Source organism: Xiphophorus hellerii, chromosome 5, assembly GCF_003331165.1.
Source record: "Xiphophorus hellerii strain 12219 chromosome 5, Xiphophorus_hellerii-4.1, whole genome shotgun sequence".
NCBI lineage: Eukaryota > Metazoa > Chordata > Actinopteri > Cyprinodontiformes > Poeciliidae > Xiphophorus > Xiphophorus hellerii.
This window is the reverse complement of record NC_045676.1, coordinates 99,026-119,286: the sequence shown is the minus strand read 5'-3', so window position 1 is coordinate 119,286 and position 20,261 is coordinate 99,026. Positions and strand designations below refer to the sequence as shown.

The following is a 20,261-nucleotide window of genomic DNA, read 5'->3' as shown; positions in this document are numbered from 1 at the left end:
TGGAGGGAAATGGAAAGTTCTGGTTCTGGACTGGTTCTGACCCATAATACAGCTACTTAAACCCATTTAGTTGCTGTGATGGTTCTGGAAGCCCAGGAGACATCTGCAGGTTCTGGTTCTGTTGGACCAGAGGTGATATTCATGCTGGGTTCTGGTTCTGATTCCAAATGGTCAGAAGGAGCGACATCAGTCGGTTGTCCGAACCAGAACCGGTACACGACCCTGGTTGTGGGTCGGTCCAGATCTTGGTTCAGTTGCTCATCTGTGGTTTCAGAACCCGTTAGACTTCCTGCAGGTACCAGAGAGCAGGTCGGACCTGATCCAATAAGGCGGTGACTCCGCCCCCTTTTGGTGGGAGGAGCTTCTCCAGGAGGTGCTGCTGCTTTTGGTCCAAACAGAACCGGGTTAAAGTTCAGAACCTCAGCTTGATATCAGTAAAATCACTAAACACGATTTTCCTGCAACATAAATGTTTATTTTGATGCAGTTATCAGTTATTATCGATTATTATCAGTTATTATCGGTTATTATTACTTGCTACCAAGGTGGACTTGTTGGTGTCGGTCACCAGCACTCTAATTTGAACTCTAATTTTTAGATGTCAGTTTTTTAAACCAAGCTGCCACTCACAACATGGCGGTGTCCGCTTCTCTGCGCTGCTGTTTTTATAGCCTGTTGCCATGGCAGCAGGCTCCTGGCTGTTGACCTTGATGCAGCTCAGATCTGAACAGCGTCAGCAGAACCGGGCCGCTCTGAGTGCGCTCTGTTGGCTCAACACGACCACTTCCTGTCACAGCTGATCAATAATATCCTCATTATCAATAATCAGCTGCAGAAACACTTCTGGTGTCAACAGCACCTGCTCCTCTTTGCAGTTATACCAGTCACCATGGCAACCATCCACTGTGTCCGGCCACATTAACATCGTCCTTGAGATGTGGGAGACATTTACTTTGAAAGTGCCATAAGGAAGTGGCCTCACCTGGTGGTTCCAGCTCAGTGACCTCCATCCTGCTGCTTCATCACCATGTCACACCTCGGCGGGGGGCCGACTCTGACTGGGTGCTAATTAACCACACACACACACACACACACCCACACACACACACACACACACACAGAGACACACACACACACAGAGACACACACACACAGAGACACATTCCATTGATTTCCATTCATTTCTACAGAATAACTCTAACCAAAACTCAATTCACATCTTAGTCCTAAATCTGACCTTTGACCCTCTTGTGGGGACCAGGCTTCGCAATTGGTATTAGTATGTCAAGAAAATGGTCCTCACAAAGTATTACTCACACACACACACACCCACACACACACAGTCCCCCCTCCAAGGTGATCTGAACCCGCGGGTCGATTTGAGCTGATGGAGCTTCGGGACGATGATCAATACCTGCTATGGGGAGGAAGAGGAAGAGGAGGGAGAGCTGACAGGAGGCAGCTTCTGTCCCGGTGGAACCTGAGCTGCTCTGGGGCTGGTGGAGGTTCTGGTCCAACTGGGTGGAGCTGGATGTTAAAGGATCCACAATTATTTCTAATAATCAACTTTATTTTGGAAATATTTATTGTAGATGTCAGAACCAGTGTTGTATAGTAACGAAGTAAAAATACTTCACTACTTTACTTAAGTATATTTTGGAGTACTTCATACTTTCCTCGAGTATGAAAATTTTTGATGACTCTCACTTTTACTTCACTATATTTCCGAACTTAATTGCGTACTTTTACTCCGATACATTTTCAATGTGTGGTTTAGTTACTCGTTACAAAAAAGCGCGAGAGAAACGCAAGTGTTTTGACCCCACCTACTGATTAGCAAGTAGCAAGTAGGCTACCGAACAAAGTGGGTAGCCTGCTTGCCTGGGCTGGTTCATCACCACCAATAGGATACACCTGTTTCGCTTCTCCCATTAAACACAAAGCAAGTCTCGCAATCAGCAGCAGCCACATGGAGGAGGAGACGGAGACCACAACGACTGCAACTACGTCGGACACGGCTCCAGGGGAACCACCAGCTGGTGATGAGAGCCCATGGCCTTATTTAAACACAATACACTCTTTTGTGGGTGTTAAAGATTCGTCGTACCGCATGCAGTTTATGTTATTCCTGCCCGAAGATGTGGAAATTCTATCTTACAAAAACTCCCCGTCCAACTTGAAGAAACACATCGAGGTAACGTCTTATGAAATGGTTATAATCCTCCTGTTTCAGTAACTATAGCTTGGTCACTAGGCACTATTGTGAAATCTTGACCATAAATGAACTTTGTTTGGCATTGTTTCAGTTCCATACGTGGTGTATTTAGCTTAGGCCTAATGTTGACTGTAGCAGGCTACCTAGACTCCTCTGTTCAAGGGGGGACAGAAGCCATAGCAATAGCAATTTAGACTAAATTTAACGAATATAGGAAAGGCATGCAAGTTCAAAACCAGGTTTACAGATGCCAATAAGCTGCATTTCCCTCCCAATTCTTTTTTTCTTTTGCATAATGACCAGTTGTGTGCACCACCTACTGACTGTAGCATTGACTGATTCACTGATTTGTGAAGTAGAGTAATCGTAACAGATCTTTTTCTTCATGTTGGCCGCATTTTCTGTACTATTTATTTTTCTCATTTTCAGCACTGACCTTACTTGAAGGGAAAACTTAAGGCTTACAAAAACTTTGTATTTTCTGTCCTGGAGGGTTTACTAAGAAGCTGGTTCAGTTGTAAAGCAGGTTAAGTTAACCTTGTGCTATAGGTAAAGCACCTAATTTTCTTAACTAAATGATGCCTGCAGGTATATCTATTAGCAGGTTTAATTTTGCCTGCACTTGGTTGTGTACATTATTTTAAGTGTATTTGACAAGTTTACCAAAATATAAAAAATGTCATTCAAACTGCATTTGCTTTGTTTTACTTTTTACTTGTACTTTTCATTACATTACTTGAGTACATCCATTTTTACAGTAATTTCCATACTTAAGTACAAGAAGTTTCAGATACTTTAAGACTTTAACTCAAGTAACATTTCAGTCAGTGACTTGGACTTTTACCAAAGTCATATTTTGGAGAGGTACTTATACTTTTACTTGACTCTGAGATTTCAGTACTTTATACAACACTGGTAAAAACTATACAGTAATACATCTGTAGTTTATTTAGTTTTTATAAATTTTAATAAAATATTGTCACACAAACATTGCCACATTATTCACGCTGCAAAGTATTCTGGGTAAATGACGTCTAATGGTCCAACTAAGAGCAACGTTATTAGCCTTTTTAATTGGACCCAGTAGGTGGAAAAAATGGCGACATCTATGGGTGAAAAATATAACAAAAGAAACACGGTACATTTTTTGTCACAAACAGCAATTTTTTAGTTTATCCACTTTATTCCTGGGAGGCTTACTGTGGAAACGATTATTAATCTTACTTCCGGCGCCCACCGGAAGTAGCAGTATTTTATTGTAATTTGTAGGTTTTTGGCTAAGAATAATTATTGCTCTGTCAATAAATCCCTTCTAATAGATGTTCTATAGTTACCAGAGGAAAACAATAAGGCCTTCATGAGCTCAAACTATTACTTATTATTTTACCTGCCATTGAAAATATTCTGAAAAGTTTCTCTGTTAGTCTGCAGGTCATGTGACCAAACCAGCTGAAAAGATGAAAAGTTAAAACACTCAACAGTTAAAACTTGAGATGAGTAAAAAGTCAAGTTAAAATGTTAAGTTTTAACATTTTAACTCAACAACCTCTACCTAACAACGTCTGGTTGGGTAACCCAAAGATCACTGGGTCTAAAAAGATAAAGTCTCTGAGAACATTTCTTAAAAATATAACCAGTGTTTTCAGCAAAACTGAGCTGACTGTCCAGGAATGACCCGAGGAATTTAAAATTAGCCACAGTTTCAACAGGTTGGTCATCGAGTGAAACTGGAACCACTTTCAGGTTTTGTTTATCATTTAATTAGCTCTACTTCCTAAAGGAAATGAAAATGTATGGTGTTTTGTGAGGGACTTTATCTTTTAAGGTTCCACTAATGCCAGAATTAATAATAAATAATAAAGACGTTGTGGTCTCTGATTTAGTAATGCAATTAGATTAGTTGTGTTACCATCACCACGCCACTAGAGGCAGTATCAGACCTGAAAAGATGCCACTAAGCAGCAGATTTAGAAGTTCACAGAAAGCTACAGAATTTGTTAAAAACTGTGAGCTGCACTGAAGTAAATAAAACAGAGAAGTTCAAATACATGCTGAGAGTGAAAATCCTTCCTAAAGATGAAGATATATCACAGATTTCAAAAGAAAATAAAAACGGGAGAAATGGACAATATAGGAAATAGCGCCCCCTTCACTTCCGGAGTGCAACGGTCCCATTTCCAAATAAGGTCTGAGACTGACAGCGGTCCGTCCCGCCCTTCCTGTTTGCTGCAGAGAGGTCCTTCTCACCCTAACCCTATTCTGCATGCAGCATGCTGTGGGGAGTAAAACCCGGACTGGAGTCTCATGACTATTCTATCAATCAAGTGGAATAGATTCTTTCACAAAACAATATTATGTGCTGTATTTGTTAGGCTTGTCCACAATGCCCAGTGGTCAAATGATGACATCGCTTAAGCCACGCCCCCTGCTAATGGGAAATGTCATGTTTTACTGTGAACGGTCTCTGTCTGACCCTTTTCACCTAATCAGAATGAAACTGACAGGATTTCCAATCCTGACCAGTTTTAGATGGTCATTTGGTGACATCACCTTAGCCCCGCCCCCTTCCAAAAGGAAGTCACCTGTAGTTTCGGTCTTTTTCTCTTCATTCATATAAGTTTAAACCTGAGCCAAGTGACATACAATAAGATGATGATGAATCTCTAACCAGTGGTGTCCCAAGTGGAGGCCCGGGTTTAACTCAGCTGCATCCAACGGTGACTCATTAGAAGAACATCGACCTGCTGAAGAGGAAGTTACCACCACCAGGGAGGAACTGAACCATGTGGGCGTGGCAGCATGGCGAATTTCAATCCCTCGCCGTTTGCATACGGTTGTCTGTAAATCATACATGAGCCATCTGATTTGCACCAAACTGGAGATGTTATGACCTTTGTTCACCTCTAAAGAGGCCAATGCTATTACATCTTTTAGCTAGCATTAGCTAGTCATCTTTCAGCTAACATTAGCTAGTCATCTTTCAGCTAGCATTAGCTAGTCATCTTTTAGCTAACATTAGCTAGTCATCTTTCAGCTAGCATTAGCTAGTCATATTTTAGCTAGCATTAGCTAGTCATCTTTCAGCTAGCATTAGCTAGTCATCTGTTAGCTAGCATTAGCTAGTCATTTTTCAGCTAGCATTAGCTGTATTGAACAGCTTTACCCAACTCACTCTGTTACTTTGGGGGGAAAACTGTCCAAAGTTCTTTGCGTTTTGCTGGTTTGCTGCTGTGATTCTAACACACCTGAGCAGCTCTGCACAGGTGTGCAGCGTCTTAGCGCTCATGTTGCGTTTAAAGGCGGCTCGGAAAAATAGCCGACTGCTGAAAACAGTGACAGAGGACACAGATATGGGAAGTGCAGAAGCCCCTACTGTATCAAATCCATACAGGAATAACAGACAGTTGGCCACTTATAGGTAAAAACAACAAACAGCTTGAAGTCCAGGGGGGCACGGCTGACTATGTGGGCGGCCAATGAACCTCAATGCCCCTCAATGCCCCCCAATACCCGCCCATGCCGCCGGGCCTGCCCTGAACCCCCCTGGATCTGCATGAAATGGTTTGTTCCTGGTGACGGTGTTCAGCAGTAGTCAGTGGAAAACAAGAACAACTGTGGCAGTTTCTATGCTGCTAAGAAAAATAATAAAATCAGGTTTTCAAAAAATAAAAAATAGAGAGAGGGAGAGAGAAAAAGACAAGAGTGTCAATTTGTAACCCAGTTTTTCTCCCAGAGGTGAGTAGACTGTGTGAGATTATCAACCATTTAGCATAGTTAGCTTAGCTACAGACGACTGTTTGCCTCCATTTCACTAGCATTTAATGAATTCAGGGGGGAAAAAGTTACTAACATATTAATATATTTAACTTGTCCCTGTACCTTTTACCACGTAACAACAGCTGAGTCGGTCAGCAGCAGCTCTAACCCGATACCAGCATAACCTTTAACCCCTGTTCCAGTGAAAAAGGTGAGCAACATTGTGTCCAATGACAAGCTAGTTAGCATCACTCCAGTGAGTCTATAGGGATTTCTCTGTCTTTGTTCTTTTTACAATGACGCAACAAAAACAATATATTTATTACTGACAGAAATTCAAACAACCTTTATATAATGATGATAAAAACAGCCTCCTGTCTGGACTGGAGGCAGTCCAAACAGTTTTACCTTAACTTGTGTTTAAATTATAGATATGTTACTACGTCCTCTCCTGAGTGAAATTAAAGCTGCACTATGTAACTTTTATAAAAAATACATATTTTTTTACATATTTTTTCAAACTGTCATTATGTTGTCGAAGTATGGCATGAGAGATGATTTGTGAAAAAATTACTTCCTCTGCCTTCTCCCAGTGTTCTCTAGAAACAACCAATTAGAGGCAACAAGGCGGGTTTTAGTGCCGTCAATCACGATCTCATGTAGCTGCTCATCTTTCCTCCCCATCGCTCTGTGCTATGCTATAGCTAGAACAGCCTGTTGTAAATGCTCAGTCTAGTTAGCATAGCTACCAGTGACAGCAGATAAACATTTTTCCTGTAATAATAAGTTGTTTTTCCACTATTAGCACATTTAGCAGTGAGTGAATGAGGTTCCTCGTGGGGAGAGACATTTCAGTAATCTAAAACTAATTTTAAAAAATGTAAGCAGCCTACTTGCAAACAGCATGCAGACTGTTGGATGTAAAATTCATGAGAAGTAAATATTGTGCTAGTATCCAAAGAAAGCGAGGCCGTTGCAAACCTTTAAAATTTGATTCCTTTTATGGGTCAAATAGACTGAAGAAATTGTAACCGCAGGGGGCCCCCAATTTATTTTTTTGTCATGGGGCCCAAGATTTCTGGCGGCGCCCTTGTGTCCAGTAGAGCTTCCTGTTTTCAAAGCCTCCTGCTTTTAGTAGATTCCTGTTTTATTTTGGAGAGTGTGGGGTTTTCTCCTCACTTCCTGTTCTTGAAGCTCCTGTCGGTTCTGTTTTATCTGGTCGGGTTTGGGGGGAGGTGTTGAGTTACAGGAAGCAGCAGAGGCCAGCAGGGACGCTCCTGAATTATTGATCGCTCTCATAGCTTTTATTTTCTTCCTGGGATGACGGCAGAAGCATTCACCTGAGATTTCCCAGGAGGCCTCAGTCACCCGGTCGCCACAGAAACAAGATAAAGCTGACAAGGACGAAGATGAGTCCAGTCGAGTCACATGACCCTGACTCTCTCCAACAAGAAAACACACCCGGACGCCCCCACCCACTAATCCCTCCATCGATTTGCAGACTCAGCGCTAATCTGGAGTTTCCTTCACAACCGAATTTCAAAATAAAACCACTGGATTATATCACCTGCTCATTAAGGTGCCTGTGCTAGCCCTATTTATCTCTGAGCCAAATATTTAGATTTGACACTAAATCACTTGCTGATAACCGGAAGTGGACCACCAAAATAAAAAGATGGGTCTTCATAAACCGTCATGTCTCCAATCATCATCGTTCAGCTGAAAACAGAACGAGTCGAGATGCTTCAGCATCTCACCAGCAGGACTTATGGAGGAGTTGGCTCAGCCTTTATTTTGAAAGTCCCCCTCCCTCCACCTATCTCAAAGTAAATTTCTATTTTGGCTAAACATTTAGCTCTGAGCTAACTGACTAGTTTGGAGATGAATATTTAGCTATCAATCAATCAAATGTTATTTGTTGATCACATTTCAGCAACAGAACAAAGAATCGAAACTTTCCATTTAGTCCCAACGAAAAATTATTAAACCGTTCAGTGATTTATAAACAACCAGTGAAGTACTGAAGAACCGGGTGATGTAGAACTAGGTGGTGTAGAACAGATTGGTGTAGAATCCGAGGGTTCCAGGATCCACCTTGGGGAACCCCACATGTGACCTCTGACCTTTTGAAACAGAAATCCCAGTTCTTCAGGTTGGACTGGAACCAGTTGAGTTCTGGACTGGAAAGTCTGACCCAGTTTTCCAGTCGGTTAGGTAACATGATCAGAACCAGATCTGTGGTTCTTCCACCGTCTGTGTTTATATGGATAAACTAGACCTTTAACTAGGCCGGTCTCAGTGCTGCGGTAACCATGGAAACCAGGTTACCGGAAACAGCTGCAGGTTGGAGATCCAGACGGATTCTACCAGGTTTGGTACCTGCTGCTTCTGAAACACCTGACCAGGTGAGATGAGTTTGTGATGAAGGACATCCAGACAGTGATTTAATGATTCATTATTTCTTCTGGGGTTTTATAATGAAATAGTTGAAATTGGGTTTATGTTGGATAAACAGTGGTGCTGGATTTAGGGTGGATGTGGAGATTAATCCTCTAATTTCTAAATAACTGGGATTATTGCTCTGAGCGAAATCCAAATTTAGTCTGAAACTTTATAACTTAACGCAGAAAGGCGGCGCAGTCTCTGAAAATATGACTTTGTTTTTTCCTCTTCAAAGAATTAAATAATAATCTGAATAATCCAGATTAACTGAACATGATGATGCGTAATCAGAGGGACTGTCGTTCTGTTGGACTGGACTCAGAACCAGCAGGTGGTTAGAACCTGTTGATGACATCAGATGGTGTTGTTGCAGCATCACCTGGACAGGTGTAGGTCAAAGTTCACTTTGGTTCTTTGATGCCAGCAGGAAGGGAGTCACTGGAAGTTTCTAGAACAATAATGACGCTGGGCTTTTATTGTGAAGGGCCGGCTTCCGGTGCAGCAGCCCACCTGCACGCACCTTGACGCAGCTCAGAGGCCAGTCGGCATGACAACGCGCTCTCCAGGGCAAACCGGGAACAGCTGATGGAGGAGGAGGATGGCAGCTCAGCATGTCCAGTAACGGAACCCGCGCAGACAGCAGAACCGCCGCTGGTTCGGTCCAGCTGCCGGCCATGGAGAGAGCGCGGCCCATCACGGTGAAGGTGTCCGCGGTGAGCCTGGCGCTCAGCTCGCTGTCCCTGCTGCTGCTGGTCACCGCCATCTCCACCGACCACTGGTACCAGACCGACACCCGCAGGCACAAGCAGAACTGCGACGGTTCCGACTCCAACGACCAGAAGAACCGGGAGATGCCCATCTACCACCTGCCGCTGGTGGACACCGGCGGCGCCGCGGCCCGGCAGCGGGACGTGGCGCTGATGAAGCCCGTGCATGTGGGCAGCAGGGAGGAGGAGCTGCTGGAGAACTGGCGGGCCATCCTGGGGATGGGCATCCTGGAGACGGAGTGCGGCAGGCCGCTGTTCTCCACGCACTCCGGCCTCTGGAGGAAATGCTACTTCAAGGGACTGGACCCGGACATCGACAAGCTGATCGACCGGGGTGCGTGAACCGCGCGCGCGCGCGTACACACACACACACACACACACTGATAAATGCACCACCGATGAGGGATGGATGGGAATGGTTAATCACGTGATCTACTGCTGCGGATGTTCCGTTCAGACACCTGAGCTTCCTGTAGGTGTGACGCATGATGACATCACAGGAGGTCATAGAACAGAAAGCTGACTGCGAGGACGTCAAAAGGTCCCCTGGTGACGTCATGAGGTCATCAGTCTGTGTTGAAATTGAACTGGAGTGAGAAGAAGCTCAGTTTGGACTCAACCCAATACCTGCCGGTACCAGTGAACTGGGAGGACTGGTGGAACTGGCAACCTGTCCATGGTGTCAGCAGTTGAGAGCTGGTTCTGGTTCTTCTGGTTTTTGTTCTGCTGGTTCTGATTCTGCTGGTTCTGGTTCTTCTGGTTCTTGTTCTACTGGTTCTGGTTGGACACACCACCTGCAGCTTTCCTCCAGCCTCCTGCTGTGACCCGGTTTCCCCTAGAGCTTCCTCTGGTTGGATGGTTTGTTCGGGTTCTGGATCTGATCCCAGTCGGACTCCTGTAGAACTCTTAGAAGAACATCCAGCGGTCCAGACGCAGGTTCCAGAACGATCTGGGTTCCAGATCCTGTCCAGGTGTTGAAGACGTGCAGCTGGATAATGCTGAGCTCTGACCCGACCCAACAGCGGTGGGCCAGGACGGATCAGAACCAGGGTCCTGCTGACCTGAGACCAGCAGACTGGGTCCTACCAAATGCTCTGACCCGCTCTGGACCTGGCAGAACCAGAACCACAGATTACATCAGCCTCCATTAGTCAGGTTAAAGCCATGCCGCATCACTACATTTCCCATGATGCACCTGCCACTCTGACCCTGATGGTTGGCAGGTTATTAGGGCGCTTCTGCTGGTTGATGACATCATCAAAGGTGTGTCTCACCTGTGTGTCTGCAGGTATCGCAGATCGCTGCACGGCTGTGAAGTACCACTTCTCTCAGCCAATCAGATTAAGAAACATCCCTCTGAACCTGACCAGGACCATCCAGCAGGACGAGTGGCACCTGCTGCGTAAGTACACACACACACACACACACACACACACACTTGTATGTTTGTTTCTGTATGTTTGCAGGGACTAAACATTGACTTCCATTCATTTCTAATATGAACCTGAAAACAGTTCCTGTAGGTTCCTGTTGGTTTCTGTGGCTCCTGTGGGTTCCTGTAGGCTCCTGTTGGTTCCTGTGGGTTCCCTTTGGTTCCTGTAGGTTCCTGTAGGCTCCTGTTGGTCCCTGTAGGCTCCTGTTGGTTCCTGTGGGTTCCCGTAGGTTCCTGTAGGCTCCTGTTGGTTCCTGTGGGTTCCCTTTGGTTCCTGTAGGTTCCTGTAGGCTCTTGTTGGTTCCTGTAGGCTCCTGTTGGTTCCTGTGGGTTCCCTTTGGTTCCTGTAGGTTCCTGTAGGCTCCTGTTGGTTCCTGTAGGCTCCTGTTGGTTCCTGTGGGTTCCCTTTGGTTCCTGTAGGTTCCTGTAGGCTCTTGTTGGTTCCTGTAGGCTCCTGTTGGTTCCTGTGGGTTCCCGTAGGTTCCTGTAGGCTCCTGTAGTTCTATTTCATCCCTACTGACCGCCAGAGGGCGGTGCTGAAAGCACTGAATGTTCCCTTCGCGCATGCGCCGTTCAGTAATAATATCAACAGAGTCACACCTGTGACATATCGGATGATCAATCAGAGGCTATATAGCCTGACGTCACCCGATGCTCTGTTCCTCTTTTCTTCTCACATGCGGTTGGCTTTGTATGGCATCGGCCTTTTGGATTTCTGGATCTTTCTCCGTCGTTGGACGCCCGACTGCCAGTTGGCCAGAGTAGCAGTGTATCGCCCTCCTAGGGCTGCGACGGATCTTCGTTCAAGGTACTGTTTGTTGGAGATGACAGCGTTTGGGCCTCCTCTCCCAATTCGCAGCTTCTAACCACTGTGTTTGTACACATGTTGGAGCTTAGCTAACGGTGTTAGCCTTTCTAAGATTTGACGTTTCGCTTCAATTGGTGACGGCAGCATTTTCGCCCCCTCTCCCAGTTTTATTATTCCACCCTTTATTCTGGACATAGCTGACGGTGTCAGCCTCATTTTGCTCTTTTATTGTGATTGGTGACGGCAGCGTTCTCCGCCCCGTCTCCCAATCGTAGTCTGCTCTGTCTGCCTGTGATTTGACTTGCTTCAGTTTTGGACATGAATAGCTCCCATTGTTGTGCGGATTGCGGGGCTGTGCTTCAGGCAGATGATGGTCACCACCTGTGCCCTGCCTGCCTCGGGCATGATCACCTGGCTGAGGCCCTGTCAGAAAATCCTTGCATGAACTGCAGCTACATGCCCCATGCAGTGAAAGTGGCTCGACTGGCCCAGTTACGCCCTGAATGTGGCAATGACCTTCCACCTTCTGGGCAGGTGGCCACTCCTAGACGCTCTAAACGCAGGACTGAGACCACAACCTCTGTGGCTCCTCCTAAGAAGAGGCGAGCTAAATCTGATCGGGGTCTTTCCACAAGGGTTGAACGATTGTCTGCGGAGTTAGCGGAGATGAAATCCCTTCTTCAGGCACCTCAGGTGGGTGCTCCCATGACTGGGTTCTCTTTCCCACCTGTGCCAGTGTTAGCTGTGGAGGACGGTGTGCTGTATTTGGCTGCCTCTGCCTCTCACTTTGGGAATGAGGAGGAGGAGGCACAGACGTCTTGCGCTTCGAAGACTGGCTCACACTCTTCGTCTCAGAGTGCGGCTAGTGGCTCAGGTGACAGTTCCATGCAGTACATCATGCATATGGCCTTGAGACGGCTGCAGCTGGATGTCCCGCAAGTGCTGGAGTCCGCTCCTGGCAGTGCCTTTTTCAGGCGCGGACAAGGCCCTACTCCCTTTTCTGTCCCTCCATCAGAGGAGTACCTCAGGGAGTTGCATGCTTGTTGGCGGGACCCTAGAGCCTTTTCACGTCTCTCCACAGATGGTCGGGTATTGGCAGCTATGCGTGATTCGGTCAAGGCAGGCTTGGATCATATGCCTGCAGTCGAACCTGCTGTTGCCTCGCTCATTGTGTCCCCAGATGAAGCCCTGCGTGATGATGTTCAGTGCCCGTGGGCTCAATATCGCATTACAGATTGCTTCCTCTGTAAAGCGTATAATGTTGGAGCTCATGCCGGCCACCTTGGCAATTCCTTGACACACCTCATGGTTGCCCTTTCAGAATACCAGTAGGGCAGATACAGCTATCGGCTTTAGCGACGCAGTGCTTCAGGCCTTTGCATTCATGACCAGAGAGCTTGGGCGTGTGATGTCCTTTCTAGTCCAGGCTCGCCGACAAGTCTGGCTGGCTCAGTCCACATTGACTGAAACATGCTGCAGGACCCTCCACAACGTTCCTGTGGTGCCAGGGGTGCCAGGGGAGGTACAGCAGAGACCCAGTAGGGACATTTGTGTGCCGGTCCGTCAACCAACCAGGCACACCCGGGCCACAGACTTTGGTCGCCGCCCCCCCAGAATCCCTATGGGTCGTGGGGAGAGAAAGTGAGGCTGCCAGGCCAGCCGTCCGATATTTTTCTCATCAGCAGCTCAGTTACTGGGCTGCTCTCACTGCCGATCCATGGGTAGTTGCTACTCTGACCCATGGTTACCGGTTATATTTCCGACGGCGGCCTCACATCTCACACCTGGTCAGAGTGACCGTCATCACCGACCCGGTGAAAGCTCAAGCCCTGGACTAGGAGCTTTCTGCACTCATGGCCAAGGGTGCAATCGAGGCAGTGGATCCTCTGCGGCAACCCAGAGGCTACTATTCAATGTATTTCCTCGTGCCAAAAAAGACAGGCGGATTTCCTCCCATTTTTGATCTCAGGGGACTTGATCAGTATTTAAAAGTCCTGCCATTTCACATGCTCGTGATGGCAGAGATTCTTTGGGCTGTGACAAAGGGAGAATGGTTTACATCAATTGACCTCACAGATGTGTACTTTCATGTACCTATTGCAGCGGAACATCGCCACTTCCTCAGGTTTGCCTATCGGGGTCGCCACTGACGGTTCTGTGTGCTCCTGTTTGGCCTCTCCCTTTCCCCAAGGGTGTTCACTTGGTGCATGAAGGCAGCTCTCTCCTCTGCAGGCCTGCGGCATGAAGGTTCTGCCATACCTCGATGATTGGCTTCTCTGCACCCCGTCTCGAGAGCATGCATCTCATTATACGAGTCGCCTGCTTGCTCATGTGTCTTGGTTGGGCCTCAAGGTGAACTTGGAGAAAAGCTGTCTGTTTCCATCGCAGACAACCACTTTTCTTGAGTTGCTTTTGGATTCTCCCTCCATGACAGCCTGCCATCTGTCCGGAGGGTGGACGACATTCTCCAGCTGGTGAGTCGATTCAGGCTGGGCAGGCAGCTTCCTTATATCGCCTTCCTGCAGGTGCTGGGCAAACTAACATCGGTTATTTGGGCCATCCTTGGCCCGGGGTCCTCCCATATGCCTTTCCGCCCCTTCCCTGATTTGGCCGACTCTTCAGAGTGTTCTCAGGAGGGCCACGGGATGTTGCTAGTGGCTCCGTATTGGCCGGCACGGCCATGGTTCCCACTTCTATGGAATCTGTGTCACGGGGTCTCATGGTGTCTTCTGGCCAGGAGGGATTTCCTGTCTCAGTTGGGGGGTCGGACAGGGCGTCCCGATTCCCAATGCCTCCGGCTGTGGATGTGGCCACTGGGAGGCTTAACCAGCAGCTGACTGGGTGTTCAGCTCCCGTCAGGCACACTATTTTGAGTGCCAGGACATTCTCCACTCGTCAGCAATATGAAAACAGATGGCGTCTGTTTTCCCGGTGGTGTTCTGCCCGTAATGATGATCCGGTCACCTATGCGGCACCCACTATTTTGGAGTTTCTTCAGGCTCTTCTAGATAAGGGCCGCTCTCCTTCAACGCTTAAGGTATATGTAGTAGCTATATCATCTAGCCATGCTGACACTGATGGCTGTACAGTGGGGAGCCATAATCTGGTTTCTCTTTTTTTGCGTGGTGCTCGTAGACTGCACCTGCCAATTTTTCCGCGAGCACCAGTTTGGGACCTGTCCTTGGTCCTCAGTGCTCTGTGCCACCCTCCATTTGAGCCTTTGGTTCAGGCGGACCTCAAATGGTTGTCATATAAGACTGCTTTTTTGTTGGCTATTGTCTCAGCTAAGAGGGTCAGTGAGCTACATGCTCTTTCTGCCAGCCCACCATGTCTCAAATGGAGTTCAGATGGCTCTGGTGTTACCTTGTGCCCAAACCCGGCGTTTGTCACTAAAGTGTTTTCTCATTCTCATTGTAACCAACCATTGAGATTGGTGCGTTTTCAGCCTACGTGAGGGAAACTGGTGATAGTTCTGAGTTACTGTGCCCAGTGAGGGCAATGGAGGCATATATTGCAGCCACTGCTGCTATAAGACTCTCAGACCAGCTGTTGTGTTATGGGGGCCCTAGATCAGGTTGTCCTCTGTCCAAACAGCATCTCTCCCATTGGATTGTGGATGTCATCTGCCACTCCTATGCTGCAGGGCGCCGCCCCCAGCCAGTCGGCGTGAAGGCACACTCTACCAGTAGCGTTTCCACTTCCTGGTCAGCCTGGAGAGGAGTTCCACTGGAAGCTATATGTGCTGCTGCGTCATGGGCTTCTCCAAGCACGTTCACTAGATTTTACAATGTGAATGTGGCCTCCTCCCATCCTCTGGACCAGGTTCTTTTACACGGGTCCTCTGGGCCTTCTCAGTGAGGTATGTGCTCAGGATTCCTTGTGACATCGCTGGTATTAGTCATTCAGTGCTTTCAGCACCGCCCTCTGGCGGTCAGTAGGGATTCATAGAACCGTAGTTACATACGTAACTTTCGGTTCCTGTAGGTTCCTGTTGGTTCCTGTAGGCTTTGGCCCCACAGGAACCAACAGGTTCCTGACACACAGGAAAATTATTCCTGCAATGCTTCAAATACATGGCACACACACACACACACACACACAATGTGAAGGTTACCTGCAGGCTGACATCACCTGAGTGATGTCACTCAGGTGATGTCAGCCTCCCATTGGCTGTACTGGAGCTCCTTAGTTCCTTCTTACTGTGTGTTGCCAGTTGCCATGGAAACATGCTAGGGTGGTTATGTAACAGAGGGGGGTGAGCAGGAGCCGGTTACCACGGCAACAATTTATGGGTCTCTGAGCCTCATTAGACACATTAGAAACTGAAGAAAAGATGTTTTCCCGGTCTTCAGCCAGAACCAGAACCAGGACCTGGTACTCTGAGAACTTCCTGCCTGCTCATGTAGTTTGACAGCACAGGTCCAGATGCTCACTGCTGTGTGTGTGTGTATATATATATATATATACGTATATAAATATATATATATATTTATATACGTATATATATATACGTAGAAGGAATATATATATATATATATATATGTATATATATATATATATATATATATATATATATATATATATATATATATATATATATATATATATATCTGGACTGAGATGTCTGATGTTGACATCTCAGTCCAGATAGATGACTGTGACATCTCAGTCAGACATCTCAGTCCAGAAATGTGCAGTCCTTGGCACAGCCAAGATACTGCGCAGAACCCTCAAGCTCCCAGGCCTCTGGTAGAGGACCCGAGCTCAGAGGATAAGAACCACCCGCGGTGGGTGAGAAGGGAATTTTTTTTTTTTTATATATATATATATATATATATATATATATATATATATATATATATATATATACACACATACGTGTGTGTTGTGTGTGTGTCCTCAGATCTGCGGCGCATCACGGCGGGCTTCCTGGGCATGGCGGCCGCCGTCCTGCTGTGCGGCAGCATCGTGGCGTCGGTCGGCTTCTTCTGGGAGGAGAGTCTGACGCAGCACGTCTCCGGCCTGCTCTTCCTTATGGCAGGTAGGGGGCGCCCCCTGCTGGGGCAGCCAGGCGCTGCAGCACACACCGGACCGATCAGACCCAGACACAGAACCACAGATACGATTATACACGGTCCATTAAAGAGTGATCTGTTCAGAACCGGACGGCGGCTAAGCAGCAGGTGTGATTCCAGCCAGGAGGAAGAACTTCCTGTTTGGGTCTCGGTTCTGTTTGATTTGCTGAAAGTCCTGAGGTTCTGACCCACTGAGGTTCTACTGGTTCATGTTCTGCTTTCAGAACCCAGGATCCTTTGTGTGTCCTGACCCAGCGTTGCTTCTGTCTTCAGGGATCTTCTGCACCATTTCTCTGTGCACGTATGCAGCCAGCGTGACCTACGACCTCTCCAGGAACCCGCCCTTCATCTACGGTCTCCCGTCCGACGTGGACCACGGCTACGGCTGGTCCATCTGCTGCGCCTGGGCCAGCCTGGGTCTGACCGTCGCCTCCGGCTGCCTCGGAACCGCCTTCCCTTTCCTCAGCCGGGCCGGCGCGCTCCGATCCAAAACAGCCCGTGAATCCTCCGTGTGACCTGCCGGTACCGGCTGCGCGACTTTGGACCTCAGGTGGACAGACTCACCTGTCTGTAGATCCTTTGTGTAGGTAGCGCCCCCTGGTGGAGGTGAACTAAGGAAGTGTTAACTGAATCCAGTTGGGCTCTGACCACTGCAAATTTTCAGGTGTTCTGCTATGATATCACAGGTGGGCGTGGCCACACGGACCGCGGCTCCTCACAGTTTCTCCTGAGAGTTTTATTTTGGAGGATGAGGAATGTTTTTCATTCCACTGGGCTCCCCACTGCCCAGGTCTGGACTTGTTAAAAATCACAGCTTGTTAACATGTCTGGACTCGTTAACTCGACTCGTTAACGTCTCTGGACTCGTTAAAATCTCTGGACTCATTAACTCGACTTGTTAACATCTCTGGACTCGTTAATGTCTCTGGACTCGTTAACGTCTCTAGACTCGTTAACGTCTCTGGACTCGTTAACGTCTCTGGACTCGTTAACGTTTCTGGACTCGTTAATGTCTCTGGACTAGTTAATATCTCTGGACACGTTAACGTCTCTGGACTCTTTAACGTCTCTGGACTCGTTAACGTTTCTGGACTAGTTAATGTCTCTGGACTCGTTAATGTCTCTAGACTAGTTAATGTCTCTGGACTCGTTAACGTCTCTGGACTCGTTATCGTCTCTGGACTAGTTAATGTCTGGACTCGTTAACGTCTCTAGACTAGTTAATGTCTCTGGACTCGTTAACGTCTCTGGACTCGTTGACGTTTCTGGACTCGTTGACATCTCTGGACTAGTTAACGTTTCTGGACTAGTTAATATCTCTGGACACGTTAACGTTTCTGGACTCGTTGACATCTCTGGACTAGTTAACGTCTCTAGACTAGTTAATGTCTCTGGACTCGTTAACGTCTCTGGACTAGTTAACGTTTCTGGACTCGTTAATGTCTCTGGACTAGTTAATATCTCTGGACACGTTAACGTCTCTGGACTCGTTAACGTCTCTGGACTCGTTAACGTCTCTGGACTCGTTAACGTTTCTGGACTCGTTAACGTCTCTGGACTAGTTAATATCTCTGGACACGTTAACGTCTCTGGACTCGTTAACGTTTCTGGACTAGTTAATTTCTCTGGACTCGTCTCTCAGCTTGATAAATTTGTGGATTCCAGGTGTTTCTGCTCCAGGCCAGGTCAGGTGACTGCAGGTGATCATCTGATTGGATGAAACAAACGTCTCTACTGAGCATGCTCAGAAGTTTCAGTCTGTAGGACGAACTGGGCCAGTGGTTGCTTAAGAACCGGACCTGCAGAATGGACCTGAAACTCTGCTGCTCCTGTCCAGAATTCTGCTGCTTGGGTCCAGTTCCATCAGAACGTGAAGGCGAGTCAATCGGACCTTACCGGGTCAATGGGTTGGTTGGTTCTGGTTGGAGAAGCCCAGAGATTGGTTCTGTGAACGTTGGACCACAGCCTGGATGTAAATACTGTAAATGTTCTGATCTGGTATTATTCTGCAGCCGTGTTCTGATAGTTCTTTTCATTCAGCTACTGAGCCACAAACTGGAAGGAACCAACCGGACCGAACCAGTTTCCAGGTCAGAGAGTTTATGGGTCAGAAAAAACAGAACCAGGTGCATTTCACTGACCACCCTGGTTCTGCCTGATCTATGGCAGAATCTGCTCCAGAACCCGGGTCTGGATCTAGCTGCTTCCCAGATGGAACTTCCTCAGAACCCAGTATACCGGTCCAGTTCTGTTCCTGTGGAGCCGGGTCAGGAACTCCTGGATCAGAACAAGATGCCTCAAGTCCATCTCAGCCGTCCAGGTTTCTGTCCTCATTGCCCAGAGACTCTCTGACCTGTTAATGTCAGCCGCAACCGATCCCTTACAGAACCTTGTGCTGGGTTCTGCTGCCCCACTGGGTTCTGCTGCCCTGCTGGGTTCTGCTGCCCTGCTGGGTTCTGCTGCCCCACTGGGTTCTGGAGGTGCCTCTGTATCCGCTGATGTCATTCTGAGATGTATCTGTAAATAAACGATGTAACGCCTCCATGTGGCTTCATGTTTTTGTTTCTTACAGTTAAAATGTGAGTAACTGCCTTTGACCTTCAGATGCCCATGACCGGACCGGTTCTTCTGGGCCTGTGTGCTACGTTGCAGAAGGTCGGGTTCTGTTCCCCCATTGGGCCTGCAGATGTGTGAAGTCAGTCAGTGTGATTTCAGAGAAACGTGGTTTCTAGAAGCTGCTGTGAGGATGATGAGCACCGACTCTTCCTCTCTCTGCTGCGGAAACCAAACCGCAGACAGGAGGACCGGTCTGACGCTACGACCAGTTCAACGCTGGAACATCTGCTGCATCCAGAGACCTGATGGAGGCCTGATGGAGACCTGATGGAGGCCTGATGGAGGCCTGATGGAGACCTGATGGAGACCTGATGGAGACCTGATGGAGGCCTGATGGAGACCTGATGGAGACCTGATGGAGGCCTGATGGAGACCTGATGGAGACCTGATGGAGGCCTGATGGAGGCCTGATGGAGACCTGATGGAGGCCTGATGGAGACCTGATGGAGACCTGATGGAGGCCTGATGGAGGCCTGATGGAGGCCTGATGGAGACCTGATGGAGGCCTGATGGAGACCTGATGGAGACCTGATGGAGGCCTGATGGAGGCCTGATGGAGACCTGATGGAGGCCTCCATCCAAATACCCTGTGATACTGACCGTGGGTCAGATTGTTCCAGTTTGATGAAGATCTATGGAGGAATCCACTGAACTCAAAGGTTAAAACTCTCAGTGCCTTATGGCTGCAGCAGGTGTTAAACTCAAGGCCTGGGGGCCAAATCCGGCCCACTATAGCTTTCCATGAGGTCCTGAACATTTAAATCCTGGGAGAATATCCATAACCTTGGTATATTCTAAAATGAGCAGGAGTTTGTCAGCGCTGGTCTAAAGAGTGAAGCAGGGAGCAGGTCTGAGATTAAACTAAAACTTTACTGGTAATCAGTATTTAACACCGAATCAGGGATGAAAACTGGGAGCCGAGCCGCAGCTCGGTACCAAACGAACCAAGGTTCCGACCCGCAGCTTCCCCTGACTGCAGTACCGCGGCCGGCCGGCCGGCCGCGCGCTCCCTTCATCAGTGACCCCGCTAATGTACGTCAGTGATCTGCAGACAGCGCATGCGCAGGTGAGCACCGTGTACGGCACCGCCACAGTGACAACAACAGCCGCCGTTTGGTCGGCGAGTGTCCGCCCGCCACTCGCCCCGCAG

General features: G+C 47.8%; 1 protein-coding gene across 1 annotated transcript; it reads left to right on the top strand.

The window, feature by feature from the left end:
- Window positions 1–6,821: 6,821 nt before the first annotated feature.
- Window positions 6,822–18,099, top strand: tmem178a (transmembrane protein 178a). The gene is made up of 4 exons (XM_032563860.1): window positions 6,822–9,514; window positions 10,469–10,582; window positions 16,324–16,461; window positions 16,769–18,099. Exons 1-4 carry the CDS (start codon window positions 9,025–9,027, stop codon window positions 17,008–17,010), a joined length of 984 nt encoding a protein of 327 aa, XP_032419751.1. The 5' UTR covers window positions 6,822–9,024; the 3' UTR covers window positions 17,011–18,099.
- The last annotated feature ends 2,162 nt before the right edge of the window (window positions 18,100–20,261 follow it).